Here is an 18,744-nt window from a genome sequence, read left to right as displayed (position 1 = left end):
CGGCATAAAGCATGTGAAACATGAGCATTCCCTGCAGACTGATGCAGTGCAAGCAGTCTCGTACATAAGATACTGCAATTCCTCTGGATTCAAGATGCACAATACTTACAAAAACAACCCTAGAAGCACAGACAAATGCTGGTGGCTCTTCCTCTTCTTTTTAGAAACATAATTAAAAAATCTGCATTACTCTCTCATAATTTAAATACATAAGTAATCTCCACTTTTATTACTTCATGACAATGACTTCAAATTTACATTATTTTAAGTACCGTCAGAATAGCTCCATGTATAATACAGATATTTGCTGATATCCTGTCAGAAAATAAAAAAACCAAAACCTTCCACTATATAAAAAAAATATGCTGGAAAGACAAGAACACAGAACAGGGACTTGGTACAGACTATGATTTCAGTTTTGTATCAACCACAGTTAACCCAAAATTAACAGATACACAGCGATATTCAAAAGCAGTGCAAATATCTTTGGAGGTTAGAATAAAATTATACTACAAGAACATAAGACAGAAGAAATTAAAAGGCAAGTACTTCAAGTACAGGAACTAGTCTCTGTGAGGTCCACCTTAGTGTTAGCTCGGAGTTCCTTTTCCCATCTTACTTCTTCCTCTGGAACACATTAGCCAACATTGCACCTGATGTAGTCAGCTGGCCCATTTTGTTCAAAAACTTGGTCTTTGTATCTTCACTTACCAGGCTCGCTGCAATTGACATCGAGCTAGGAAAGGAAAACATTTAGTGGCATGAGACTACAAATTAAAAAGAACATTATGTTGTTATTTATTAAGTATTTGTGTTGCAGAGGTTTCAACAAAAAAGACCAGTCTGTGAAGAAGAACTGAAAATCCATCACTACCTAGTCCATGTATACACTGTTAAATTTATTATAATGTGCTCACAGTGCCTGTGAAAATGGCAAAATATTTTTGTGCACTAGTTTTTAGTACCTTTGGATGTCATCACATTAGCATTCGCTAACTACTGGGGAATTGCTGTGACAACTACCTCTGTGAAAGACTGGCTTAGCCTTTTCACCAGAAATGTCAATCCTTGTGTTTATTTAGTGTAAGTTCACCAGAATCAGTTCAGACACAGACCATTCAAACCCAAGTATCCTGCCTCCAACAGTGACATTAGCAGACGTGTAGAGATGAGCAAAAGCAAGTTAAGTACAAAACAGTGACCTCTCTCCTTAATTTTCAGCTCTTTATTTTCCAACTACTTCCACCTGAACAGAGTTAAAAAATGGTGAGGACTGTCAACCTAGTAACTCTCAATAAATCTTTATTTTATATTACTTGATCAGCTTTCCTTTGATCTCCTTATAAATTTCTTGCAAACCCTGAGCCCTACTGGGTCAGCCCCTTGCTGGGTAAGGAGCTGCTTCTTCTGGTTGTTGTGAATGTGGCTCCTGTTACCTGTGCTTGGATGTTCCTAATTGAGACACACTACATAGGCCAATGGAGAGTTGATAGGTTTCCCACAAACTGGACTGGAAGGAGCAATCCATCAATGCTGAAGCTACAGGATGCTCAGCTTTGAATAATATGTTAAGAAATTATCCCTATTATGTGAAATTAACATATTTAATAATATTTAATAATTTAATTTTTTTTTAATTTAAATTTTTTAAAAAATTAACAACATATCAGTGACCTCAACTTCAGATATATATAAATTGTTTAGCACAGTAGGAGTCGTCTGTCTCAAGACAGAACAAATATACATAGCAGGAATATTAACAAATATTCCATACTTCCTATATTTGTAGTCAAAATGGCAAGTTTTATCAACACTGGACGAGGACAATTTTAGAAAACATTACCAAATAAATTATCCCTAGTGAACTCAGCGTGGACTCTGCATTTCAAAATTATAGCTAGGACCACAAAATCTGTCTTACTTGCAAAGGCCAGATTCCAGGAACTGACTTTTCAGTCTGAAAAGTTATAAACAGTTCTGTTAGACACACTTGCATCAAGGAGATAAAACTGAAGTTAACTCTGAATTGTTTCAACAGAACTTGAATGATTTCTTTGAAGGTAGAAGGGATACACCCAGTAATTTCTCCCATTGCACACTACAGAAAAAAGGTGCTTAGTAATGATTTCTGGTTCTTTTTAAAGTACCTCAAAATAAAAGGGAAGATTCTCACTAAAGCTGTATTGTGGATTTGCAAATAGTTTAATTATAAACTTTTAAAGTAAAATATTTATTTCAGGCACAATCATGTAGCCAGACATCTTTGGCTTGATTAAACATCTCCAGTCAACTAATGAATCACATATTTCCAGCTGATAAAACTCATCTGGGAAATGACTGCTACAGTAAGATGGATGCCTTTTGCAATTTCCTTTGATTTCATGATAAAGCAAGGGCATATAAATTATGTAAGTAACAGTTTACACTCACTATCAGCTAGTTAAGCACAAGAAGCTGTCTCGGACTATGAGGTACCCTAGAGTTGTGTGTAGCTACAAAAACTTATTTGGGAAATACTGTACATTCCAAGCATTAGCAGCATCAAGAAAATAAAACGGCTCACTTCAGAAAAGAAAGTCTAGCAATTGGTGACAAACCTGTAGTTCTAAATAAACTGTGCTTTCATTAGTCTAATGATCCTGAATAAGACTGAGGTAAACAAGGAGGTGTTCCATTGGTTCTTGAAACGGTTTGGGGGATATCAGCCATTTGATGTCAAAAATTAAACAGCAACAACTACAGAGTCTAGAAGTTCATGTTTTCTAGTACTGTTACTATAAACAGAAACATAATCCACAGCATCCTGCATACTTAGAAGTTTAAATAAAAAAAAAAATAGCCTCCAAAATACTTCCATTACTGTGGAAACTGAATATTTAAACATAGCAAAAATTAAATCAAAAATTAATATGAAATCAAATGATTTGAGTCTCACATCTTTAAAAAGTAATCAAAGAACCCAACAAAGCAATAATATATCTTGGTTAAAACAATCCATTATTTAAAAAGCAAAACAAAACGCAACCCACAAATAAAAATAATGTGTAAATATAAAATTTTTCCTGGTGTCTAGATGAATCAGATGCTACACAGAGTTCTGCCTGTTTTATGGGGAAACTCTAGGCCAAAACAAACATTCTTAATGGGCATTTTATAGCAATCAGTTTGTCATATGTTATCCATGATTAAAATATCATCTTAATTGCTAAACAAAATGTTTAACAAAAGTGTACAACATTTAAAATTGCCAAGTTTAATCTTCTGAAAAAACTATTTCATTGATCCCATATTATTGACCAAGTTTTTCTAACAGCAAGGGGAAAAGACATAAGAACATCAGAAGATTGCTTTTGCACCCATTTTGTTTTCTGTGCCTGCACTGCCGTGCTGTTAACAAACCCCACCAGTTGTATTTAAATCCTTTGTCAAATATGTATTTGTCATTGAAATTAGGAACTGAAATTAGCAAGCACTTAGCAAGAAAACAGAGATATTTACGTATATGAAAAGGTCATTTCTTCAGTGGTAAAATATTTCTTGTTAATTTTATACAGTACAAGATTACAACCATAGTCTGACGTTGAATAAGAAAGGGGAAGGCTAATTAAAGAACAAAGGAACAGACTGCAAAGACTTATCCTTTTCATATCTTAGTTTTCAGCAGCTGCATTCATAAAGAAAATACATTAGATGTTGTATGAGGTTTGCATTTCTCTGTTTCTGCAACCCCTTAATAGGCCTGTCATTTCAAAGTATTTACTACTAGTAAAGCCTGAAGTATTTTACTTGGTGCCTGAGAGACTGACCCTTTTTCTACTTTACATTTCTTGTGTTGAGTTCTTGTACACCTTTCTTATTTTAATCATTCTCAGACTACCAGTTGCTTCCAGGACTATGGGTGAGCTCTTTCAAGAAGTAAATTCTAGAAGTTTTTTACAGATAAGGAAGCATGACATGAACAAGCTTCAGTAATTGTCTCAATTCTCCTGAAAAAGCATTGGGATTGAGAACAGATTCTCTTTTCAGATACCTCCTCACACACTTCCTTGGCAACACTGCGAAGGATTTGTTAAGTTATATAATAATCCACAAGAATTTACCTGCTGGCATGCCATTCCAGGCAATAAGCAGGCAAAAGGGCACATACAACTTAGCATAATGACACTGAGCATTCCAATTTCTAAATCCAAGGTGGGTCTGTTGGCTACTTTTGTTATCAGGAAGTGCACACAAATGACACCATCTCTACAGGTGAAGCAAATGGATGCATGTGCACTGTGTGTCTGCTGCCTCCCTGGAGAGCTGGGTTTGCTCTGTGTTTGTGGAAAGGGTGTTTTACCACAGTGCAACACAGATGGCATTTTCCCAAAGTCAGCTTGCTGCCCAACCAGCACACTTACACGGGGGTTAGTTTATACACTGGAGAAACTGCTCTTGTGTGCACCAGTCCTGTGGAAACCAGGACAGCAGCCTGAAGCAAGCCCCTCCCAGCACCAGAACCAGGACCCTCAGTCTGCAGGTTGCCACCCCCATGGGTGGCAAAGTGTCTGCTACATAGGCTGCTCTAAGCACTTAGGCCAGGCACTCCCTGATTCCTCAGATTCAGGACAGAAATTTAATACAGCTTTAAATGAACAAAAAATTAAGAACCAAGAACATAATTCCTATAAAAATAATTGTTGTCTCGTGTTTTACACTGGAGACAGAAACAACCACTGTATTAAAGTTTCCAAAATCTGTTTTCAAATACATCATATGTCAGTGCAGAATTCCAGGTCACAAACCTTGGACACCATTATGGAATACACTCTGCGGAACACTACTCTGGAGGCACACAGAAAAAGGGAAGTGGAAGTCTTACCCTTGTGGTTCTTGGACGGTCTTGTTCTCCACTTTCTGTTCACATTCTTTTATCATGGAGCTCAAAATAACCTAAGACACATAAGGAAGAGAGATACATGACATATGACATTTTTCCTTTAACACTTCTTATGAAATCTACTCTGCAAATAATTCTGACATTAGCAGAACTGTTTAAAACATTTCCGTTTTAATCAAGTGCCTTTGAGTTCCAGTTATCTGATAATGCTTTGCAGTTAGAAACAACAAAAAAATTCAAAATAACTTAAGGAAGAAAATGTTTTCCAAATAGTTACAGAAGTTCAGGACTCCATCCTTTTGCCCCAGGCTTTTAAAAACAGCACTAAAACAATCCCACATCTGTGACACACTGTATCTTCATGAACATTACGTATCAAAGAAAAAGTAAGTAAAGAAAAAAGTGTGATGGTTTCCTAGGACAACATCTTAATGGAAGGAAGTGCTAAAATGAACTTGATACCATTCCACTGGTGTCTTCCAGAGTTCCTATGACTCATGGCTTTTTCCTTTTATTTAAGCAAGTACAGTGTTAAAGGTTTCTGCAGAGTATTTAAGACTGAAGACACCTCCACACTGACATTTTTACACTTATCCAAAAATAAGGAAATGATTCCCAATAGCAGTCTTTAAAACAATATTATACAGTTAATTCATGGGACAGATAAATGACTCCCTTCCCTGTTCACAACAGTACTGTTTTAACACATTAAGACAAAAGTGTTTTGTCTTAGGCTGCAAATGCAAGATGTGGCAGGGGTTGTGTATTCTACTGCCATCTGTTAGAAGTTATCTTCTGTTAACAGGGCAGTTTTCTTTATCTCTTCCACAACCCATCCTCCCTCCAGGAGATATCTCCTGTTGACGGGCCATTGAATCTCACTGCATGATTGATAAAATTACATCATCCCAGTGTGAGATGATCTGTCCAGGGGAGGAGCCAAGCAGTCCTACCTGGATATAATCTGAGATTTGGAACACCACAGGCAGCCTTTTCCCACTGGATTCCCAGAGAAAGACCAGGCCCATCTACACCACCACTGGACCTTCAGAAGAAAACTACACCCCCTCCACAGGCCCATTGTTACAACGGAACCACATCTGTCACTGCAGGAGGGCTGCAGCCACCATTTAATGGGACTGCTACCAACACCCTGACCAACAGGGTGTCAGGTCATATTCTGACTCTGTCAGTGTTGTTTTGTATTACTACACTTTTATTTTTACTTTTCCTAATAAAAAGCTGTTATTTCTACTCCCATACCTTTGCCTGAGAGCCCCTTAATTTCAAAATTATAAGAATTCAGAGGGAGGGGGTTTACATTTTCCATTTCAAGAGAAGCTCCTGCCTTCCTTAGCAGACACCTGTCTTTTCAAACCAAGACAAGTTTTGCAACACTTAGGCAAAAAAGTTAGAATGCAAAGTATGAAACTATAAATATATACATATACACACATATATACACACTGCATAAATGGAAAGTTCCTCTGCCACAGCTCAGAAGAAAGCTAAATACTTTTTTGAGATACTGAACTTAAAATCTCAAAGCTACAAGCAATTAAAATTAGTATTGTCTTACCAAACCTGAATATACACAAAGGAAAAATACTATTTTCAATCTGTAAAATACAGATCAGTCACTAATGGTTACTACCAACTGATAGCTATTTTAAAATGTATTTGCATAAATTAAAATGCTGGTTTCTGTCAAGTTTGCAGCACAACCATTAGTTACACTGATAAGATGTGGCCTGGTCTGGAGACCTGTGCCACTGCTCACACCATTTATCCAGAAGTATGATTTCAGCATTTGAAACATTTTAGGTAGCAGGTGTTACACACCCTTGAGTGTTTCAGAGAGCGGCATTCAAACAGGACTAGAACTCTTCCTGCTACATTTGCTGTCCCCCATTTGCATAAAAAGTTATACAAATACATAATGCTCAAGAGTACAGAGGTACAACAAAAATACATTTAGAATTCTAGTGAAAAAACAGGCTTTGTGTTCTGTATCAAAAAAGTCCTGAAATTTTCAAGCACAGTCACCATAATTTTTGTTACTTATCATTTCCACCTGTGCACTGGAACTTTCCTACATTTTTGTACATCTGAATCCAGATGTTCCAAGTATCAACAATATGAAGCCTTGATCAAAGGGGTGAATAATTCATCAAGGACCCAGGATCATTTCAATAACAGGATGGCTTACCCATCCATTGCACAGCTCCTGCTGGGATGGCTGTCTAATTCTTAGATGAAGTGGAGCAATTCTTGCCTCTTCCGCAAATTAATTTCTAAATTTCTACATTATGGCTTTGCACATACTGCTCAGACCTATTCCTTTGGATTCTCCTTGTTTGGTCATAGGACTGATTATGAAATCACATCTCCTTAAAGAGAAATATTTTAGAGCACTAACTCTATATTTAGAGACACTTAAGAGACTTAACATACTGAAGTCTTATAAACAGTACTGCAGTATATGGACTAAATATTTTTACCAAGTACTGACTCACTATCATGCAACTCAAATTCACTTTGAAAACCCATAGAAGGTAAGTGGAAAATGAGGAAGAAGGGACTTGACATCGAACTACAGATGCTGGTAAAGTATCTGAGTGTCTGCACAAGGTGAAATGTTTCCTTTAAAGATGAGAAAATGTTTCCTTTAAAGATAAGAACCTTCTCATCTTTAAAGGAATGCCCTAATGCATTCCTAAATGCCCAACTTACACTTTTATTTACATGAAAGAAAGGAAAACAAGTATGAGGTATGAGTGGTAAATGCTGCCAGACAGGACCACACAAGCTAATTCCACAATGTTACCCTTCCAAGATGAGCATAAACTCGGTACTGACGTTAAAGCCATTAGAGCTAAGGCTCTGTGATTTAGAAAATGTGTGTTTGTCAAGTGATAAGCCATCTGAATAATACCATAGAGGCCAAAATAGTGAAAAAAGGCTTAATTCTGTTTATGCAAATGTCTAATTATTTGAGACAGTAAATGACATTCATTTCACAAAACATGATTCTCAGACTGAAGGCTTCCAAGACAGACACTAGAACTCACTGGGTCTCAGAAGCCTCTATCATGATGGCTACAAACATCCTACTGAAGTGGGAAGCTGACCAAGCCCTACCTATCCATTTCTACAAGAAAAGGGATAAAAACTGTAAAGCCTGTAGTGAGTTTTCTAACCCACTGGAGCAGGGGTAAATATTTCCAATTTTATATTGCTCTCTGGCTAAAAAGCCAAAGCAATTGGCATCATGACTGAAGTCAATTAAGTACAGTAATGCAGAATGGGGTAATGGAAGACTGAGAGCTGTCTTTACTTATCGATTTATTTTAAATCCTGTTCCAGTCCTCAGCTCTTTCTCTGACTACAAGATTCAAACTCAATCAAACCCGTTGTTCTAATTCAGGGTATCTTTTGAACTGACTATGTCTTTAAATTTTAGAAGTTACATTAACTAAAAAATGAAGTACCAGTATTCAATCAGTTATCCGATTATATTTTCTTGGTGAAAGAAAATGCAACTTTTGCCTAACTGCAGCTTTCAGATATAAGCTTAAGACCTCCCAGTCCATTTCGCACCTCTCTCTGAACACAGAGGATCTATCATTGCTACACCTCCAGTGCTGCCCATGGTATGGAACACAACGCTGTGGCCTTTGAGTGATGCTGTTTCTTTTGACTCAGCCTTCTGAACTCAGGTTCTGTCCTTTCAGGTTGAAAAGTTCCTCCAGTAATAATATACAGAAAATAAAAGATTGATACTATAGGCTTTTAGATGGCAAATGTAACTGGAAGAAGGAACCTTGTTACTGAATATAAGAACTTAGGACTCCTAGAGAATAGAGTCATCTAAATTCAGTCACTTTTGCAAATACAAGGAAAATAAAATAATTTTCTCACATACGAAGTAATTAATCAAAGTGCAGTATTAACCTTCAAAGACTAGAACACTACTCTTCTGTACATTCTGATTAAATCTTTTCCTCTATCCCTTGAAACGTTCATGCTGTTAAGATTTTCCCCAACATGCAACAAAACAACACTTCTTATTTCTGCTACTGACTTAACATCTCTTTGTTTCAATCTCTGTTAGTATTCATCCTTTCAAGTACTTACCAAAAAAGTGCATATGGCCAAGATTTTCAAGTTAAGTTGGTTTATTCTGTTAACTTTTTTGGGTTTTTTGCTGATTTCTGTAAGCGCCTCCTTCCAGAGAAGATCTCGTTCACACCCATGTTGTCCTGTCTGCTTCTTTTAATCTGCTCTTTACAATTCACAGTATCAAAGAGTGGTGGAGGTTGGAAGGGACCCCTGGAGGATCATCTGGTCCAACTCCCTGCTCAAGCAGGGCCACCTGAAGCCAAATGCCGAGGAAGAACATGTCCAGATGGCTTTTGATCCAAGCATTTAGACTCCACAACCTCTTTGGACAACGTGGGCCACTGCTTAGTCATTGTCACAAAAAATCCCCAAAAACCCATCGTTTTCTGGTCTTGCCATCGTTCTCTGGTCTTGCCATTCAGCAACACTGAGAAGAGCCCGGCACTGTCCTCTTTGGACCCTCTCTTCAGGTACTGATAAAATTCACCTAAGCCTCCTCTTCTCCAGGCTGAACAGTCCCAGATCCATCATTTTCTCCTCCAGCCTTTCACTAGACTCTCTCCACTAAGTCCGTACTTTTGTATTGGGCAGCCCAGAACTGGACACAGTAATCCAGATAGGAAGTGTGCCCCAGGTATTTTAGGACTCTACTTCCCTAATCCTTAATAGTTTCTTTCTGGCACTCCACAATTTTTATCTACATTTCATTGATTATATTGTAGCCAATGATTTTAGTGCATCTTTGGTTTGATTAACATAAAGATGGTAAAAACATTTCCTTTTTCTTCAGTCTAGGAAGATCTGTGTTTTGACATGCATTTCTGACAGTTGAGTCTGCAGAGATCCTCAGCTTAGAAATATATTTTACAAGATTTTACTGGTTTTGAAATCATATGACCTATTCTTTATCAAAGAAACCTTCTCCATGTCATGTTTTGAAACCACTTATGAACAGCTCTCCTTAACTTCTGGTTTTAAATGCCATCACATTTCAACTTCTGCTACCTACATCTCATACTCAGTAAATATAGATGACTGCTCACCTCATGCTCTGGAGAGAGATGTTCCATGTCGGTTCGTAAACACTTCAGTCCTGGCAAAAAGTGATTGACCATTAAATCCTCTGAAATAACTAAAACCCAGGTTGTTAAGGTATTGTAAGGATTGCCTTTTGAAATTATACTTTTTTTCATGTCTTCTGATAATGTTGTTTTATGGAACACAAGGGCAGCAGCAAAACTAAGAAAATGGAACAGCATTTGACACTTCATGACTAATAAAAAGGAAAAAAAGATCTTCAACTTATTTAACATCATGTATTTCATTCATCCATATAATTATTTCAAGATTTTTTTTCTTGGGTTATTGTTTAAGATCAAGAGGGTTTTTATTAGCTTTGTTTTTTGAAATATCTATCAGTTCCACTTTATGGGGTCTGGCTGAGCTGGAGTTCATTTTCTGCACAGCAGTCCTCAGTGCTGTGCTTTCCAACTGATACCTAGAAAGGTGTTGGTAACACACCAGCGCTTAGACTACTGCATTGGTGCTGTCTCTCAGCATTCCCCCGCATCAGTAGGCTGGGGGAGAGCACACAGCCTGGACAGCTGACCCAAACTGACCAGAGGGATGTTCCACACCATATGATGCCTATTCAGATACCAAAACTAGGAGAAAGTGGTGGTGGCAGGGCAGGAGACCATTTGTTATTATGATGTTTGTGTTCTCGAGCGATTGCTACAAGTGCTGAAGCCCTGAAAATCATCTTATTTCCATCTGATTTTCTCCCCCACCCTCATCCATCCTGCTGAGGAGGGGAAGAAGAGTGGCTTGGGGGGCACCTGGTGTCCAGCTAATCCACGATATTCACCACCTCTGAAAACCTCCCCCTTATGTTGAATAGATCACGTTTTATACCACAGATTCAAAGACAAACTCAGTTATTTCTCTAATATTAAGCTTCTCTCACCACCAGAGAAATAACAGCTAGATTTCCCCTGAAAAAAGGATACAACAACAGGACAGAGCACTGTAGGACTCAAACAGGTGGGTAGCGATATCCAATCTCTTCGAATCAACAGACTGCTGGTTGTTGACCAAGGCTAACTTGTGCAAGTGTGGAATAACAACTGGAAAAGTAAATACAGGAGTAAGTATATGAAACTGATTTCCACAGACTTGTTTAGCATTGAAGAGGTGCTATGTGACAAATGCAGGCATCTGAAACTTCACGTATCAGCATGGAATAAGAACAGCAAGCAATTGCTTTTGATGGGATTGACCTTGCACATTCAATGGATTGACTCAAACTTGAAACAAAAATGTGTGGTAGCACCACCTAAAATAAAAAGGTACTTTGGAGTACCTTTGAAATAATAATAGTTTACAGAAAAGAAAGAAAAACCCCATCAATGTAACCAGCATACCTATTAGCTTTTGGACAGAGAGAAGAAGACTGCATCTTCCCATGGATGCAACTTACATTCGTCTCTAAATCTGGGCTCAGCGTTAGGTCCAACTCTTCCAAATGTTTTTATGATTTCTGTATGTAAAGAATGTTGGTCTTGATACTGAGGGTCCTCCAGGAAAGATGCCAGCTGCATTTTTACTCTCTCCAGAAGCTTTAATATTCCCAGAGAAATAGAAAGAACACAAAAGAATCAAGATGTTAGAAACTGTTATGATCAGTTCAGAGAAAATTTACAATCTTTTGTATTTCAGATGATCTTGGACTTTCTTCTAATTTACAGATGTCTTCTAAAAGGATATTTCAAACTCTTTAATGCACCTCTATGTTTTAAAGACTGTTACCAGAGTTTTAATCTGATCTTTTAACAACAGACAGGTGCTCCCATATAGTTGATCTTTCCTCCTGAGGTTTCCTTGAGCCTGATAATAACTTTTTTTTCCTGCTATTACAGTTTCCCTCTTACTTAATAACTAATAACTATTGACTTTTCCTGTTTAATTAGAAATCAATTAATAGCTTTTTTTGTAATGTATCTCAATTAATAGGTTGAATTTTTTTTTTTTTTTTTGTAGAGGACAGAGATGCAAAAGTAACCATCATAAAATCAATGGAATTACAAAGATTTCTTCAACTAAAGGCTAGAAAACTGAAAATGAGATAGGCATTTAATTTGGATTCAAGCTTGAAAAAGTAACATTTTATGATATATTTCGGAAGGTGCTCTCACCTCTGTACTCTAAGGCTTATCATAATTAGTGCAATGGATACAGTAATTTCTGTGTGGCAACAAAACAATATTCTTCCCAACTGATTATAGGCATGCATTCCAAGCTGCAAAATTCTAACTTTTCCATCGTCCAAGTACGTGTGAGTCATCACTGACTTGACTCACATTACTCACATTTCCTCAAACACATTCTTTTAGAATATGTTGAAATTACGGGAAGAATGCAAGCTCTGCAAAAAGCTGCAAGGACTTCCAGAAGAAAAGCTATTGCACAGTTGTTACATGAAACAAAATCCAGTTTTCTACTGTTTACAGCAGAATCCTGACTGTCTTCAGAATTCTCATCTATTACCATAGTATCATCATTTAATAAATGAGGAGGAACTGCATCTCTGCATTATTTTCAAGGAATACTTTGCTGATGTTACTATGTCTTTCAGTGCCATCTTGGACACCAAGGGCTAAACCAGCAGATATAGCTGGAACAACAAGAGTTTTGTGCTCTTCTAAAGTATTTGGGAGCCAAGCAGGATACCCTAAATCATCTAAAAAAGTACAGTATACAATAGCACAATATGTGGATGGTTTTGGTCACCATTTTAAAATATAACTATTTCATTTGGAAATAATGGAGTTAGATTTCACAACTGTGCTGGAGAAGGTTTAAAAAAAACCATTTTGAGCATGGGATTTCCCATCTTCTAGCACAGGCCTCCCCTCTACTTATCTGTCTCTGTTTATGTTTGGTTGAGATTTAGAAGGAAATGTTTTTATTAGTTACAAGGGTTGGTTTGTTTAGAGAGAAAAAAAAAAGTCCATTGCAAAACCCAAAAGCACTTTGGAAAAGAATATGGCAAAGACAGACAGACAGACAGACAGACAGACAGACAGACAGACAGACAGACAGACAGACAGACAGACAGACAGACAGACAGACAGACAGACAGACAGACAGACAGACAGACAGACAGACAGACAGACAGACAGACAGACAGACAGACAGACAGACAGACAGACAGACAGACAGACAGACAGACAGACAGACAGACAGACAGAAAGACAGACAGAAAGACAGACAGAAAGACAGAAAGAAAGACAGAAAGAAAGACAGAAAGAAAGAATTTATTACTTGCTCTTTTATTCTGGATTTATTAAAAAAATCATTCTCTTCTTATGCTACAAAAACATAGGTGACAACAGGTGTCTTACCTCTCTCTGAGTAACAGTTTCCATGATGGTCCCAAAAGCAGGGATTGTAGCAATCCTTACTGAACTACAATGGAAAAACAGGGTCTTTGAGATGTAATCAACACAAAGAACAAAATTACTTATATAAAAATTAAAAAAATTAGTACTTTTAAGTTACATTAGTTTCTAGCAATGACAAAGGGAGAAAAAAAAAAAAAAAAAGCAGACCAGGAAAAAGACACGATTAACTCAAGGTCTCAGTCTGAAACTCACAATTCAGGATCACTGGACAAGGTAACAAGGGCCGGAGCAACCCGCTTGTCAACTAACGCTTCGCTCATGCCTCGAAGAGCCAGCTGTAAACCAGTCAACATGCAATAAAAAACGCTTTGGTAAACGTGAAGAACTGGGTTAGCTGTGACTGAGGATGGGCAGGCAGACTCTTGGGGTTGTTCTTGGTTTAGTCACCCACACAAGACATTAAAGCCACTAAGACTCTATTCATGCTGGAGCATCTGTTAGTAACAAGTTGTTAGTGAGATTAGCAAAGCACCCCTCCTTAGCTTGAAAGAAATACCACATCAGAATGTCCACGAAATGAAGTGCAACGGCTGTCTATCAGAAATGAGATGCAGCCAAAAGTACTCTGCATTTCATTAATGCAGATGATACTTAATTTTGCAGTAGCAAAGCAGATAGCATTACAGAATAGTAGTATCCAGCTTTCTGCTAGAAATGATGCAAGTAAATTTGAAAACTGAGAACATGATTAAATAAAAACAAAAATGTAATTACATGGATTTAAGTTTTCTCTTTCAAGTTCATTCAGAATTTTTATACAGCTTAATTCTAGATGTTGCAGTAAACCTTTTTATTTGGAAATAAGTGATTTAAAGGTTACTTTCCTTTAAAAGTAATTCAATTTCTGTTCAGCTAGATTAAGAGACATAACTGATGGTTATTTTTTTCTAAGTATTAAGAGGGATGCCAGGTATATAAGACAGTCAGGGAACTTACATTTCAGGGTCACTGGAGAGAGTAATGAGAGCAGGAACAACTCTCTGAGCTACCAGAGTCTCATGTACCCCCTTCACCAACAGCTGAGTGGTCGGAACAGGGGGGTATCACAGGTGATGCACGGAAAGAGCGAGCACAGTATCATGGGAAGAAGAACGGCAAAACCAAGAGAGAGAAAGAAAAAACACAAAAAGCAAACCAAAATTAGAAGCTAAGCAAATACTGCTACACTAGAGCTTCATAACTGCAAAGGCATGAAGAAAGCTAAAGTGATCTGGCAGTCAGCACAAACATGATGAATTCAACGTTTTCTTTATTTTCAGATATTTTAAAATTTGAACTCAAACCTTTAGCCAGTAATTGCATGTTTTATTTCAGATACAATTATAACTATAAATAAAGTTATGTATAATTAAGTGCTAAAGCGATGTCAATTTGAATTTGATGATTTCATGTAAACGCTGTTCCTAACTCAACACAACAGTATTTATCATAGTAGGTGGCTGTCACATGCAACACACAAGTCTTGACTAGGCCAAATGTGTGTAGATTTTCCCACACTGAGTGATACCTCTCACACCTTTTACAATGAGACAAACAGCACCTTCCCAGATGCCAAAATGTTTTCCTGAAAATCATTCAGGACTTCTTGATATTCAACAACCATCCAAACAATATGCATGCTGGTCTGTGCAGGGAGAAAATGGAGAATCCTTGAACTATCCATGAAATGTATTTCCTCAAGATTTTTTGCAAACTAAGGAAGAGATGTATTTGTTGCTGTGCATCCCAAACGCTAAAAGCTTGAAATCACAGTAAAACTCATTATCCATGAACACAACAAGGTTGTTTAAATCCAGATGTTCCCAGGTGATTTTTTTACCTTACATATGTAGTTATACACAAGCATTTGCTGCATATATTGCAAATGCCCATTACCTGCTTTCTTCATATGAAAACCCACTAATTTCCAAACCAAGTTGCATACTTTTTTCATATTCAACAAAATGATGAATTTTGTCTTCATTAATAAAATGAGGAAAGATTAGGTATTTCCATTTTGTGTCTCATGTAAGTAAGTCTGCATATATTTGCTGGTTTTAGGAGATGAATTTAAAAATCTTATCAGTAAGTTTATATGAGAATTATGAAATGTCTTTTTAATATTTAGCTATATTCTGATTACTCATATTTCATAATGAACACAAATTAAATTCTAAGCCACTCCCCAGCAAAAAGCAGTAGCTGTCAGTATATCAGTACCAAAACCAGACAGTATTTACATCCTCTAACTAGAGAAGATTTTACATTCTGCTATTTGTTAGAGCATTCCTGCTCTACCAGCTCTGAATTTAAACCAAAGTAAGCTGCAAAATATTCAAAGGAGCCTGACTTTTCTAAAGCTTCTATATAAAGGAGTCACTCCTATTAAGCAACATTTATGTGTGCATGTATGTGTGTGCATGCATGAGTGCACACAGACATGGAACAGAGTGTGGCCTCACCGACAATTACTGGAGAAGGAAGAACAGGGAGAAGCTGTGTAAGAACATGAGACACTATTGCTGCAAAGCACCTGGAGTAGCAAAGTTGCAACATCCTATACTTGTTATTCAGAAAGTATTAGGATGTCAGTTCAACTACAACATTTTAACATTAATACATTTCACAATTATTTACATTGGCAACAACTCCAAGTGCCAATCTGTTGAGTTCATGGGCTACTCTTCAGCTGTTAAGGACATAGCTCACAGTTTGCTTATGATGGTTTTACTATCATATAGCTTTACTAATTTCCACATTTATTAAAACAGAGATTGCTTATAATTTGCAATCTTGGACACACAGAGACTTGAGTTTTCTTTACTAATCTTCTTTAAGAGAAAAGCCTAGCAGTTATACAGTGCTTTGAAAAAAAAAACCCCAAACACTTGGGATTTGTATAATTAGCAAATAATTTAGAATGATCTCAGCTTCATTCCTGTCTGGTCTGCCACATTTTTAAGTATGGTAAAGCATGGTGAACAGATGCATTCCGTCATACAGAAAATAAAACATGCTTTATAGTACAAGTGTCATTCTGAAGATGTGTTCCTAGCCCTGAACCCAAACAGACTAGCAAAGCTTATGTATAAGTCAACTTATACTTATCCACATTCAAACCAGAGCAATCAAATCTGTTTGCATCAACATTCAAATGGGAAGCTGCTGACTACAAACATTAATACAGAAGCAACAGGAACAGCTGGGTGGGCAGAGCCGTGTAGCAGCATGTAAAGTTAGAGTGAGACAGACAACGTAAATTGTTACCTTTTTTTGATTCCTCTAGATAATTACTTATACATACTACAGCTTAAAAATGGTAGCACAAAGATTCCAGCCCCAAAGGAGCGAGGGAGTGGAAAGGCCCCACATCACTTCTGTGTCCTTCCAACCCTTAACAGACTGCAGATGTTTGGAAAAGCAGTCGGGCCTGCAGTCTCTGTGCTGCTCAGAATCTTCACTGTTCTCATACAGCTGTCCTGCAGGTCACATACCCGTCATCCCATTATCTAATCATTGGGCTTTGCCATTCAGCAGCCTCTGAGGTTACAGAAATTCCTTGAGTGATGGAATCTTCCAGTAGTGAAACCAGTTATTACTACCTCTTTGCACAGGTGACTTCCCAAATTTACATAATACCCTGTATACATATGTATGCCATGGCTATCCAGGAAACAGCAATATACTACTATTTTCAAGTAAGAAAAGCATTTAAAAGAAAGCTGCCTAGGCTTTGGTAAAAATTGTAATATGGAAAGAAACAAGATATGAAATAGCATGCATAGACTGCCTAAAAATAATCAACAATCAGCTGAGTTTGAAAAGCAGCTGCAACCAAGACAACAGCCTGTTGTAACTGAGGCTTTTCATATGTTTGGCGAATATTTATTAGGGAAAAAGAGCTTATTATTACAAATAGGATATAAGAAATGCTTTTGTGAGAGGGAAAACATGCAAATAGATTGTAACAGTGTCCAAAAATGGCCATTTCCTTTTTAAAATGAGGGGAAGAAAAACCCCAAACAAACCGGAAAAAAAGGACATTGTTGGATGTTTTCAACTGAAGTCTCAGGATGGAGCTTGCTGCGGTTATTTACTGCTCTCTCTGCACTGACTTGCAGAGTGTCACTAAAGAAAGCTGATGGATATGTTAAGTGCTTTTTTTTCTGAGGCAGACTTCAGATTAGTTTTTGCAAATGGACACAAGATGTCAGGTTCAGCTAGAGGTCCCCTCCAAAGCTATCCAAATGAGACATATATGGAAAAATGCCCAAAAAAAGAGAAGGGAAAAGTAATGGTGATTAGAAATATGTGTATCTAACACGCAAAGGACAGGAAGTTCTCTTTGTTCAGCCAATGGAGTATGTCCCAGAGTTTTTGCATATGCTTTTTAAAATTAACATTTGATGAAACAAAGGCATGATGTGAAAAGAAAAGCAAACTTACTAGGTATACATTTCAGTCTTTATTCTGATCAAAATTGATAGATATTAAGGGAAAAATGACGCTGCCATTATGAGGCAAGTAAAGTAAATGTAAATTCTTTTTGAATTCTTTTAATTTCTACAAAAAATATAAAATTGGTTACATGTGTGTCTTCACCACCATATCTGGTACAAAGAAAACTAGTTTGAATTGCAATGCAAGTGCATTGTATGAGCATACACAAGACCTACTGAAAATAGTAAGCTGTATATTAGACTACTGATGATGTGTTGAATAGCAAAAGCAGAAGTTAAAACTCAGAGATGCCTGTATCTAACTACAGACCTATAAAAGATGTGCTGCTCAACAGACAACAGATACAGAAACAGCTGAACAACAACCTCCTGCTCCATCACACAGTACACAGCTTATTTAAGTTGTTTGTAATTATCAAGAATGTAGCAACATTGATTAACCCCTGTTTTAAAAAATAAACTCTAGTTTAAAAAAAGTGAAAAACAGTTTGGACAACACTTACCTCAAACATTCTAGCAGCTGTACACCGAACAAGAGCAGAAGTATGCACAACTCCATACCACAAAACAGTTAATAGCAGCTCATGATAAGCTGGGTTTGCACTAGAACAAAACAGTTGGGCAATTGATCAAACAAAAATACTGCCAAGACTTGGGTATGTTCTTTACCCAATAAATGCAGTCTTAAGAATTCCTCGTTCAACAAATCTAAAACTCCAGCATCTATCCTTTCTGAAGGATACAAAATACTTATTCTGAAAGACTTGCAACATGTCGCAGTCTAGAAAATATGTTCCTTTTTCCAGTTAATTAAAAGAACCCCAAGCTCAACTTTAAGAAC

The 18,744-nt window shown here is 37.1% G+C and overlaps 1 protein-coding gene across 4 annotated transcripts in view; it reads right to left on the bottom strand.

The window, feature by feature from the left end:
- Positions 1-200: 200 nt before the first annotated feature.
- The window catches only part of RELCH (RAB11 binding and LisH domain, coiled-coil and HEAT repeat containing), a 76,074-nt gene continuing 57,530 nt past the window's right edge, over positions 201-18,744 (bottom strand). For 2 of the 4 annotated variants that reach the window (XM_041475930.1, XM_041475931.1), the window contains 8 exons: positions 18,407-18,506; positions 14,401-14,483; positions 13,405-13,468; positions 11,481-11,619; positions 11,011-11,127; positions 10,045-10,133; positions 4,862-4,932; positions 201-736 (listed from right to left, as the gene is read on the bottom strand). In XM_041475930.1, coding sequence (XP_041331864.1) covers positions 616-736; positions 4,862-4,932; positions 10,045-10,133; positions 11,011-11,127; positions 11,481-11,619; positions 13,405-13,468; positions 14,401-14,483; positions 18,407-18,506 — 784 coding nt within the window. In that variant the 3' untranslated portion in view covers positions 201-615. Of the gene's footprint in view, positions 737-4,861; positions 4,933-10,044; positions 10,134-11,010; positions 11,128-11,424; positions 11,620-13,404; positions 13,469-13,656; positions 13,740-14,400; positions 14,484-18,406; positions 18,507-18,744 lie in introns of those variants that run through there. The other 2 variants (XM_041475932.1, XR_005955825.1) reach the window with 2 other exon arrangements.

The sequence above is a fragment of the Pyrgilauda ruficollis genome, unplaced genomic scaffold (assembly GCF_017590135.1).
Source record: "Pyrgilauda ruficollis isolate IOZ18807 unplaced genomic scaffold, ASM1759013v1 scaffold37, whole genome shotgun sequence".
Taxonomy (NCBI): domain Eukaryota; kingdom Metazoa; phylum Chordata; class Aves; order Passeriformes; family Passeridae; genus Pyrgilauda; species Pyrgilauda ruficollis.
Note: the sequence above shows the minus strand (reverse complement) of the source record. Positions and strands in the feature narration are given on the sequence as shown.